The sequence below is a fragment of the Etheostoma cragini genome, chromosome 9 (genome assembly GCF_013103735.1).
Source record: "Etheostoma cragini isolate CJK2018 chromosome 9, CSU_Ecrag_1.0, whole genome shotgun sequence".
NCBI classification, from domain to species: Eukaryota; Metazoa; Chordata; class Actinopteri; order Perciformes; family Percidae; genus Etheostoma; species Etheostoma cragini.
In genome coordinates, this window is record NC_048415.1 from 19,912,000 (window position 1) to 19,923,637 (window position 11,638).

Genomic DNA, 11,638 nt, shown 5'->3' on the forward strand with positions numbered 1-11,638 from the left:
AATGTGCCTTTGGAACATTGGATGAATGGTTGCTGATAATGGGAAATGTAGATATTGCATTAAAGATCAGCCACCCAACCAGATCAGATGGTATCCTGTCTATAATGGAGTGAAATGGAAATTTGTAAGTGACCCCAAACTTTTGACCGGTAGTGTATATTATTATTATTATTTAAATTATATTACTGCAAATAAATCCCAATTACAAATTGCCGTGGATATATCAGGAATTGTTTTTGTGTGTCTTGTGAATGTGGCTGTGCATTTTGTATGAATAAAAAAGGAATTTAAAGCAAAGCGTTCACTGCCGACAAGTGGTCAAAGTGAGGCAACACAACTTTAAATTCAACGCAGACTTGACAGCAGATTACAGTTCTTGAGTGAATGTATAATTTACTTTCCACTTCTGTATATTGACATTCTCTAACAAGCAGAAACTCTTTCCAGAATTCCTTGGTATGTGGTCTTATCATACGCCCATAATGTGCGGACGCATTGGACGGACAGTTCCTTCTAGTGTGAGGACAAATACATTTACGAGGATCATATGAAGGCAGCACTTCATGACTAGTGGCGACAAACGCCCACGTCACCGGCGCTTGTGCCACGTCAAGCTTGACGTAGCAGGAGGTGTAGTCCGGGTGGGAGGCGACTTAACGAATACAAGAAACCACAGAACGATTGGCATTAATGGTGTTAAACCCAAGAGGAGCACTTGTCAGAGGTAAGAGTTTAATACTTTACTCATGTTGTCTTTTATGTTTTCATTGAGCTATGCTTAATGATAGCTTCACAGTTAATGTTAGCCTGTTAGCCTCCTGCTAGTATATATGCTCGGCTCTGGGTCCCCTATCACTCGCGTGCTGCTTCTGCTGCCTCTAATAATTGATTAATCTCGTTTGCATAGCAACACACGTAGTGTGAGCGCACATCATAGCAACAGCAACCTATTTCATTAAACCAGGTTTATACTAAATGTCCTCTGCTACTAATGTAGAGGCACACCTGCTGTGTTTTGCTGAGAATAGCCTCAACTTCAACATCATATTAAAGACTCGACACAGAAACAAAAAGTTTGAAAGTAACGTTATTATGAATACTGTAAGTAGCAAATGTGTTGTTGCTGTATCCTTCAGCATCCCATTCAAATGCTGAAAGATCCCTTCCAGTAGTGGTGTGATTATTTCCTCGTCCAACAAGCTGCTCATTGTGGGTGTGTAGGTTCAAACAAATATTTTAATTAAACATTCCAGTAGTTATATTGCAAAGGATTTGCCCATAGTTTCGCTGTAGTTTCATGCTGGGTGTTGCTATGTCACTGGTTGTGCTAGTTTTACCAGCCAGATGGATTGTAGAAATACTGAGGTCATGAGTCAACCCCACCCACCTTCAACCAAACAAAATGTTTTGTCTCCTGCATTATCATGGTCAGGTGCGGGGGGTGTAACTCTGGTCTGGGTTACCAAAATTTTTTCATCAGGAGTAAACTTATGTATTTTTTGGTCTAAAAACCATCTGATTGAATAAAAAAAAGTGTGAATTGTTTAATGTAAACTCCATTACATGACCTCCGTATCCTTTGTTGCAGCTATCGTCCTGCTCAAAAGTAAGCATTCATCCCCATTTTCTTTTTTTTTTATATGCGTTTCAGTGTGGCAGAGTTAATAAAAAACACTGTTCATCATGGACCCTAACGCCAGTGGACTCGCCATGAGGTTGGCTGAAGCCGGCCAATCTCACCTCCTGCAGTTTTGGAAAGAGCTGAGCCCTGAGGAGCAGGCCGAGCTGACTCTTGACCTCCAGGGGATGGACTTTCAGGAGATCAATGGGTTTTTCAAGAAGGCCATGGAGACGTCCGGCAGCAGTAAACAGGAAAAGATGGACAGTCGCATGGAGCCGGTGCCCCGGGAGGTGCTTGGGAGTGTGACTAGGGACACGGCGAGTCTTAAAGACTGGGAGATAGCAGGTACGCTTCATCTAAACGGTTTCTGCACCCACAACTTGTATTCATGTATTCTGCCTTAACCCTCAAATGTTTCCACCTGTAACTGACATGTCAACATGCTATTTATTTAGTTATTTATTTATTTATTACAATGTCATATGGTAGAAGTGAACATATATGACTTTGCCTAGTTACTAGAGGAGCAATAATCCTCCAGAGAGACTGACACTTAGCAATTAATTCTTGTTGTCAAGCCACTTTCCAAAGCAGTGCACCACGGGTGAGGGAGAGGAACTATTTCCTGGTGTCAGACTGAAGAGGATTAAAACCTCACATTGTTAAGCAGATGCTTTGATGTTGAGATGGTGAAGTTGGTGTTTTCATTTCATTGTTTAATAAAACCCTGTCAAGAAGTCCTCATTATGTAGCATCAGAAATTCCCCTTTTGCTTGCTGTGTGGTTGTAAAACTTAAAACTGCTCCCAGTTGCAGTCTCCTGCGTACATTTGAAATATGAGTAAGTTAGCTTGCGTTGTTCATTAGACTTTACGCAATCTCCCTTGCAGTGGGGGTCTGACCATTTAGCCAGTCTGAGTTTGAGGTTTTTTTCACTAGGGGATGATGACAGTGGAGGCGGGCAGCAGAGAACATCTGGTCTTGATTTTTGTCTGACGTAAATAGAGTTGCTTTTTGACCCTCATTTATGAAGTCACTCTGCTCTGTCAGGCCCAAGCGTGTGTGTGTGTGTTTGCGCGTGTGTGCGTGTTAATTTGGGAGAGTAGTCAAAGTCTAGCAGGCCCGCCCAGTCGGCTGGTATAAACGTTGTCTTTTGGCACTTGTAAGAACAAAAAGTTACGCATATCAAGGCACGTAGCAGCACTTCATGTAAGATAAACTGTAACCATTATAAACCATTGAACCATAATAAAGCAATCAAAGACTCGTGTAGAATTATTAGATTACAGTTTATGGCGTATATATTATGTCAGCAAAGTTCAATAGGAATTTTTTGAAAATGTTGGGTGGTTTTACACATTTTAGTAGTGCATTTTTCTCAGCATTGTTTTGATTATTATTATTATTTCTATTTCTATGAGCTGCCTTACAAAGACAATATAAATGCTCTATGGCCATAATTGAAGATATCGAGACTGTGTATCAGCATGTACGTCTACATGTGTTTCACCATCTTGAATCAACTTTATAGGACAAATGTTCTTGCTACTATTTATGAAAAACTGTTCTGCTGTGTGCTCCATCAGGTCTACACTGCATCTCTCAGAGTAAAGTGGCGGCCCTGCTGCTGGCTGGGGGCCAGGGAACCAGACTGGGGGTCTCTTACCCCAAAGGCATGTACGACGTGGGACTGCCGTCTCACAAAACCCTCTTTCAGATCCAGGCCGAGCGCATATTGAAGCTACAACAGCTGGCTGAGCAGAAGCACAAAATCAAGTGCTGTATTCCCTGGTAAGATATAATGTTTGGCTTTGGGAGGTTGTTTAGAAAAGAGATGACTAAGACATTTTAGTTTGTGTGCGTGTCAGTTGAATTACTGTTTTATTTGAAGGAAAAAAAGGATCTAAGCTACCAAATGCTGTCTCTATTCGTAATGAGAACTACAACCGTTTGTTCCAGTTGTGTTTCACTCATGATTAACTGGGTCAAATCATTGCCTCAAAGGAAAAAAGCCAAGGAAGTTGTATTACTGGAAAAGGATTAGTTCCCTGTGGTGCAGATCAAAGGACAGTTGGAGAAGATGAATATAAGTGGTGGAGTGCACAAAGTCTCCATGACACTGTGGTGGGGATGAACAGTCACTGAAGATTATGTCAAAAATGGCTTAATAAATAATCCTCAGCAGTTCTGATTCTGTAAGGAAGTTGTTACATTTTTAATGTACGCCATATGCATGAACTCTATATGTCCCTGGCTTGGGGAGATGTCAGCCTTGTTGTGTCGTTTTATGAATAGGCACTGAAGACATTTTCTACAGCATTTTATAAAAAAGTTTTTGAAAGATAATTTGTATTTACTTCTAATGTGAATCCCCTCTTCCCTCAGCTACTGCTTTCACACTTGTTGTATGAACAATTTAAAATGGAGAGGGAAAACAAATCTGGGTGCCCCGTTACTAAGTTCCTTCTGTGTTGCCTTCAGGTACATCATGACCAGCGGAAGGACAATGGAGTCCACCAAGGACTACTTTTCACAACATAACTATTTTGGCTTGGACAAGAACAACATCATCTTCTTCCAGCAGGGCATGCTACCAGCCATGGACTACCAAGGCAAGATCATCCTGGAGAACAAAGGAAAGCTCTCCATGGCCCCTGGTAAGCCCACTCAGGAATTGTGACTTTTGACTCCATTCACAGTGTTGTTTTGTTGAATTTGTGTGTTTTAAAGTGTTCTCTGTGTCTGTATTTCAGATGGGAACGGGGGTCTTTATAGAGCTCTGGGGAACCAGGGCATCATAGATGACATGGAGCGGAGGGGGATTGAAAATATCCATGTGTACTGTGTGGATAACATCCTGGTCAAAGTGGCAGACCCCTCTTTTATTGGTTTCTGTGTGAAGAAGGGAGCCGAGTGTGGAGCTAAGGTTGGTCACACCTCCTGCTCTTTCTGTCTATTCTTGTTTGTTTTTTTGTTTCAAGGTCTCTGCAGCCCTTTCTCAGCACATTTCAAATATGTCTTAGTATGCTATCTAGGTACGATCATTATTAATAATTATTAAAGATTGCAGTCTGCGTTTTTTAAACTTCAAAGCTCTTAATATTGTGTTACTTTTAATCAATCAGCCATCTTGATCACAACACCTGTATCATGATTGATTGATATCTTTATTTCGAACATGCAAGAGATGATGCTGCTTAAAGTGTCACCTTGAAAAAATGTTAGCATTGTTTTATAGGATATTAATGGTCTTTAATTTTGTTCTGCCCAGCATTACAACGCATGTCTCTTATGTCCTGTGCTACGTTTTAAGATAAGAAAAATGAACAAAGGTTGACACAGCAGCAGGTTAAGCTTATATATTCCTGTCATAAAGTCGATAGATACAGTGGTCCCTCACTGTTGTGCACCTGCAACACTGATAAGCTCAGTGAACTCACCTGTTATCATACCAGGAAGTAATGATAACGCTGTTAGGATGCATGCATACATTATAACCTAATGAATAGGGTGAAGAAACCTCCATACTATTTATACAAATCTGTAATAGGTGTGTAATAAGTCTGCAAAAATCGGCCTTGTTATTTATTTTTATTCCAGGAAATCCTTAAGGGTGACGGATGTGTGTGTACTAAAAGGCGTGGTCAGTTTGTAGACAGCCGCACCTCCAACAACTCGCCACAGAGTGGCGATATAGGACAATTTGTTTCATCCTGAAGTCTTCTTGATCATTAAATTGAGAATTTGAGGGTACTTCTCATCATGGTCTCAGATGATATGCGTGTGATGTGGAGACGCCACTTTTTCCAAGACGACATCTTTGGACAGAGTGTACTTTTATTTTGTGAAGACGCTTTATAGGGTACCATAGATTAACTGCAAACTTTTTTTCCTATTTTTTAGTGGATAAACCATATTCATTCATGATAACCTTATTTCAACATAATTCTTTTATTTTTGTTTGGCTAGTAATAAGCATTAGTACAGCCCGCATATATGTATGCTCACAGAACAGGTCCATCAGTTTGACAAGCGTTTAGAAAAAAGACACTGTTACAGTGACTTGTCCACTCTTGCATATTTATTAATCAAGAAAGACAATACGAAACACATTACATTATATAGATAGCTAATATCTTTTTCCTAGGGCACAATTGTTAATGAGCAAACAGAAGAGATAGGGCGTATGGGCTAACCAGCCCATAAAAGTGGTACGCCTAGATAAACGGCCCATTGTTTTTTTTCAGTTGACACTGGGCTGGTTCAAAAGTCTGTTTTCTTTCTTTTTTTTTTTGTAAAAAATATCACACAGGCTAGGTTTTTTTTCTTCTGACAGACGCAGCCCATGAAACAAGTAGCTTAGTGGCCCATTGCTTGTTTTTCTTGGACACTGGACTGGCCCAATCAAATCTTAACAGCACGCTCTTTGCGATGTCAGTTTCAGTGTGCATCTGCCAGGGTAGAATAGTGATAGAGATTACAGAGAAGAAACACAAAGGAGGTGCAGAGAATCTGCGTGAGAAAAAAAAACTGGCGTTTTAGGCAGACACTGCCAAATGTGTCAAATTGACAGACGTGTTTTCGGCAGTAGCAAGGCCTTCATCAGCTCTGGTGGTGGTGGTGGTGGTGTCGGCGGCAGTGGCATGCACCGTGAGGAGGAGAGGGACAGAGATGAGGGAGAGAGGGTAGAACCTGTGGTAAGCACAACTCCCCTTTAAAACACTTTGACCCTTGATAAAACTGAGCCCAAAACAGGTGGTGGACGAACTGTTGATGATGACAATAAATGAAATAGGCATGCTTATAGTGTATGATTGCATTAGTTTAGCTAAGTGCACGAGTGTAGCGTGGGCCGGTCTGGGCCAAGATCCCAGTCCGTCCTTGGAGTTATTCATGCATTTGTGACTAACCATTACTGCTTAATTAGATTTAGAAAATAATGGTTCATGCCATAGAAACTTTGTCAAACACACCTTTTCTCGTTTTCTCAGTTCATTTGATCAGTTTTGCTTCCACTCTCTATATGAGTCTTCCAAATCACATGTAAATTAGGTCATGTTTGTTAGATGTTCTTGTTACCTAACTGGGACTCACTGTGTCTAAGCACTTTATTAGCAGTGCCACAGTGAAGTCATGTTTTTTTTAATCCTACTATTTGTATTTTCCAGCTAACCAAATAGATTTGAATATTTAACTGTGTGGAACTTCCAGAGCTCCTCTCCTGTTAAACATTATGAGTTATGCGGTAATAGGAGATGGAAGGATCAGAGCAAAGCAGAGTCCCACCCTCCCATCATAAATTACTAAGTTCCACTACAATTAATGTGGCTTCGCCACCACCGCCCCAACCCCTCACTCCACCCTGTTCACCAACCCTCATCAGGTCTCCACTCTGTCATTAGGAAGAAGCAGATGGGGAGAGTTTTTTTTTTTTCTTCATTCAGTGAAACTTTAACTTGCTGGCTGTATAAAGTGGAATACCCTTAAGAAAATCTGATCTGTAAGTTTTATTCATACATTCAACTTACCTAACTGTTGGTTTATTTTTACTCCTACCTCTACTCTACATTTGTTTTCAAAGAGCAATTTCACGTTTCCCATTTTAGTGAATTTCTTAATTGTGAGCAGTTGTGCCATTTTGAAACTATGTCAGCAATCTGTGGCTCTTTGGTGTTTTCTTAAGCAACAGCTATTTTGTTCTCATCATCTCTGCCACTGTTACAGAAGATGTGATGTGACTGGACATCAATGTTTTTGTCTCGTTTTGTTCTGTGTTTTATGTTTAAAATACATGCTTGGTAGAGCTTTATCTACTAATCTCCAGCATACTGCACCATTCAGACATGTGGATCTAATGTGTTAATAGTTCAGTTATGCAGTTTTCAGGTCCGCAATTTGCCAAAAAAGGTCTTCTTGTGTCATCGTTTCCAGGTGGTGGAGAAAACCAATCCGACAGAGGCCGTGGGTGTGGTCTGCAAGGTGGATGGGCGTTATCAGGTGGTGGAGTACAGCGAGATCACCCTGGCAACCGCTGAGAAGCGCAGCGCTGACGGCCGACTGATGTTCAACGCAGGAAACGTGGCCAATCACTTCTTCAGCTTTTCCTTCCTCAGAGACGTAGTACAGTAAGACTAATGCACAGTGACCATACACACACTTCTTTTGGCTTTCATGCAGTTTGTGCCCTTCTCTTTCAAAATGAAAACATTAGCTTTTCAGTAGTTGTGGTTTCTTGTAGCTAGACCAGCGGCTTTACACCATTATAAAGTAAATGTGCTGCAATGAACCGGCTTCCTTTCTCTGTCTATACACCAGGAAGTACGAGCCAAAGCTTCAGCACCACGTGGCCCAGAAGAAGATCCCATATGTGGATGCCAAGGGCCAACTAATCAAACCAAACAAACCAAATGGGATTAAAATGGAAAAGTTCGTCTTTGACATCTTCCAGTTTGCCAAGTGAGTTACAGTGTGTTTTTTTCCATAGAGGGCACAGAGTGTGTGACAGCACCAGCAGACAGCCTTCCACCTCAAACTAAAAGGCCTTAAAGTACTCCAAATACAATGAATATCTTATGCTCCTTTTGAGAGGTGGCTGGATTGCATATGTTCTTCTGGCAGGCCTTTGGGTTTAACTGGTCCTTGGTTTATGCATGGATCCGTCCTTCCATGCATAAACCAGCCCCCTTCTCCCCCTCCCGTCCCGATCCCTATCCACCAGCCAGTATCCAACAGCCAGGTCTGGTCCAGCAGACTGAGCCTGCCAAGCTCTCTGCAGGAGGATGGAGGTATATGAGCTGTTCATTTCGTTTCACCACCTCCAGTGTTTCATGACATCAGCTTTGAGTCATGTCGTTACTAATAGAACTATACATCTAATGAAAGGATTCCTGTAATGACTGACTGACTGGAAAAACACTGCAGACATTTCCAGCTTCCTTTAAATTTTTTTCGTTGTATTCAAAGTAAAAAGGATGGGTAAGAGTTTTCTGTGTTGCTGAGGAGGTGGATTACAGTTGTGCCCGGAGTGGCAGACTGGCAGCTTTAGCAGAATTCAGATGGGCTGACTCACTTTGCACCCAGATTTTTAAAAAGTGTCACTTTTTTTTCTCACTACTGTTTGGCCGAGGATCTAATAGTCTACCGTGTGGCCACATGGTCCATATATTATGTACGGTTGCTGTTCATCTGCCAAGTGTTGATAATGTCAATAATGATAATTCCATTTTCTTCTACTAATGTAATGCATTATTTTTGACTCAGGCACTTGGCCCCATTATCTGATTATTTTGGATTAGGTCCCCAGCAACAGTGTTGGCCTGTGAGGGGATCTTGGCGTAGTAGACACACTCGATATTGTTGGATCACATGAAGCACACTGGCCCGATAAGACTTTTTTTTTCCTGTTACAAAAAAGAGAGGCTGTAAATGAAAGGACACAAATGATGATGCACGACCAAAAATGCAGGACCAAATTCAGAAAAACTTTTAAGCCGCATGTGCCCAGTGTGCAACTTTCCCATTTCTGAAAGCTGGGTATTGTATAATGGCTTTGTTGTACCAAGACTAGGTACCATTGTCCACCCTTTTCTGTGTTTGCCTGTATGCTGATGTGCTGCTGTGTGTGTCCAACAGGACATTTGTTGTGTACGAGGTGCTGCGGGAGGACGAGTTCTCCCCGCTGAAAAACGCAGACAGTCAGGACGCAAAGGACACGCCCACCACAGCCAGACACGCCCTCATGTCCCTCCATCACCGCTGGGTGCTCAACGCTGGGGCTCACTTTATTGATGAGAACGGCAGACATGTGCCCGCCATACCCAGGTGACCTCAGCCAGCCTGCTAACACACAGCATCATGCATGTAACGGTCACCTCACAAGACACAGAACACCCACACAAACACACACACACACACACACGTTTGGCATGAACACAGAAACGGGTTCTTTTGTGGTTATCCCACCTCCCCTACACTTTGTGTACAAACTATATGTATTTGCTTTTTTGTTTGTATGTGTTATAGACATAATATTCTTTTAGCATCACACTCTCACTTCCCCTTCTCTCATGCTTGGTCTTGCTCCTGTGTGTCCTGTGCAATGTTTCCAGAGACGGAGCAGCAGGCAGTGTCACAGATGATGGCAACAGAAAGTAATTATTATCCCCCTGCAGAACCGAGTGCATGGTGATGGGGTTTTGGCTTTCTTTCCCGCCCGCACAGACGTGTTAACACTGTATAACATTACTTCTGATCCCCTTTCCTTCATTACCACCAAAAAGAGGAATCTGAGCGGACTGTCTCTTTACAGTCAGTTGTGATGAAGGAAATGACAGGAAGGATCAGTTTAGACGCCTGAAGGGCTCTTAGCGTCCTGTCAGATGACCAACAGTCGCAATGACCTGCTGACAGATCATTTTCCCCTCAGATGGTTGCTACTAATATTCATATTGTATTGCATGCTGGGTAATGGGCCGAGGTCACACTTTCTGGCAAACAGTGACAGCTCTACAATAGAAGAGTAACCTGTTGATTTGTGTGTAAAATAGTTACGACAAGCCGAGCCGTTCATTGCTTGCGCATCAGCCTTTGAGTTTGAATCCACCTGCTATTTTTTTTTCTTTTTCTTTTAAGATAAATGATAATGATAAATGAGCATGTGCTTCAATAACATTCATGGCATCCGTGAATGTCATTCGGGCTCTTAAAGGGTGTGCTTTTTTCCCTCAATCATTCAACTTCTTCATCTTTCTAATGATACGGCTGTGTGGGCAGATGCTCAGAAAACACCTGATTAGTGATTGTTGTCTGTAATGATTACCTAGAAGAAAACGAGTCGAGGGATGGGAATGTGGTGGCAAGATCCCCCAGTTTCTCTCGAATGCACTTGGGAGGCTATACAACCACATTACCCGCCATTCATCTGTTTTCTTCTCGAGGAAGTCTGTTACAGGTCAGAGGGCTAATCACTGGTCATGTTTGGGAATGATGAAGCTCTAATTCTCTCCCTTTGAACTCTAATCACAAGCCGCAGAACAGCTGTGTCAAGGATGGACAGCTGCTTCTCTCAACTACAGTCCCTGTCTTTTTGAGAGACAATCACTCATTCTGTTTGATTTGTTTTTCTTTTCTGATCCTCCCTGAATTCAAACGCAGCCTGAAGGACGGAACAGACCTGCCAATCAAATGTGAGATCTCTCCACTAGTGTCCTACGGGGGAGAGGTAAGGAGACGGGGCCGACGACTCCTGTTGTCGACCTGAAATGATCTGTATTCCACCCACTAACAATGTCCTTATGAATGTCCTGATGGTGTTGTTTGCTACTTTAAGGGTCTCGAAGAGCTGGTGAAGGGACGAGAGTTTCATCCAACCCTGATGATTGACGGCACCGGAGTCCATGAGCTGGTGAAGAATGGAGTTTAGACAATGAAGGGTAGAAGAAGAGATAGAGGGACAATCCAAAGACCAAACTCCTTTTGTCTCATAAGATTTGCGAGAGAAACTGTGATGTCACCACTGTGCAATAACGAATGTGGCGTGCAGATGAAGCACTAAACAGATGAAGTGTATTGTTTACTTTTCAGCGCCAAGTTTTCTCTGCTTTGTATGTTGATGTCATACTATCTTAATATTTGTTTTGAAGAGCACTTGAACACAGCATGAGATGAAGGATGAAATCCATGTCACACTGACTGGATAAAGCAGTCTTCAGGTGCATCTATTTATTTTGCTTATGAGACTTATTTTTATATGTACTGATAGATGATCTATAGGTGGAAATTACCATCTACTCATTTTACCTGGTGATTTTTATACAACATACTGTAGGTCTGAGATGAAATGATCAGAATAACGTTTCTTACTAGCATGTAATTGAGCTACATGGTACGGGCTGTGGGGGGTATTTATAACATCTGCTTCTTTTCACCTTGTAATCATTGAAGATTAGATATTCAGTTTTAAGAGATGCTATGATTTCTAACATCTGTATTAAAGAAATTTCCTAATTGGAAAACCTTG

At 41.8% G+C, this 11,638-nt stretch overlaps 1 protein-coding gene across 3 annotated transcripts; it reads left to right on the plus strand.

The window, feature by feature from the left end:
- Positions 1–588: 588 nt before the first annotated feature.
- Positions 589–11,638, plus strand: uap1 (UDP-N-acetylglucosamine pyrophosphorylase 1). Of its 3 annotated transcripts, XM_034882165.1 has the most exons (11): positions 589–724; positions 1,652–1,966; positions 3,207–3,411; positions 4,102–4,277; positions 4,374–4,546; positions 7,552–7,745; positions 7,936–8,076; positions 9,253–9,441; positions 9,729–9,770; positions 10,774–10,840; positions 10,949–11,638. In XM_034882165.1, the coding sequence occupies exons 2-11, from the start codon at positions 1,684–1,686 to the stop codon at positions 11,039–11,041; spliced, it is 1,563 nt and encodes a 520-aa protein (XP_034738056.1). In that variant the 5' UTR covers positions 589–724; positions 1,652–1,683; the 3' UTR covers positions 11,042–11,638. The 3 variants fall into 3 exon arrangements, with proteins under 3 accessions (XP_034738056.1, XP_034738057.1, XP_034738058.1); XM_034882166.1 differs by lacking the exon at positions 9,729–9,770; XM_034882167.1 differs by lacking the exons at positions 9,729–9,770; positions 10,774–10,840.

Coding starts and splice junctions, on each gene's coding strand:
- uap1 (XM_034882165.1), top strand. CDS start 1,684: ATGGACCCTAACGCCAGTGGACTCGCCATGAGGTTGGCTGAAGCCGGC. Junction 8,077..9,252: donor GACATCTTCCAGTTTGCCAA/GTGAGTTACAGT, acceptor TGTGTCCAACAG/GACATTTGTTGTGTACGAGG. Junction 9,771..10,773: donor ACAGATGATGGCAACAGAAA/GTAATTATTATC, acceptor ATTCAAACGCAG/CCTGAAGGACGGAACAGACC.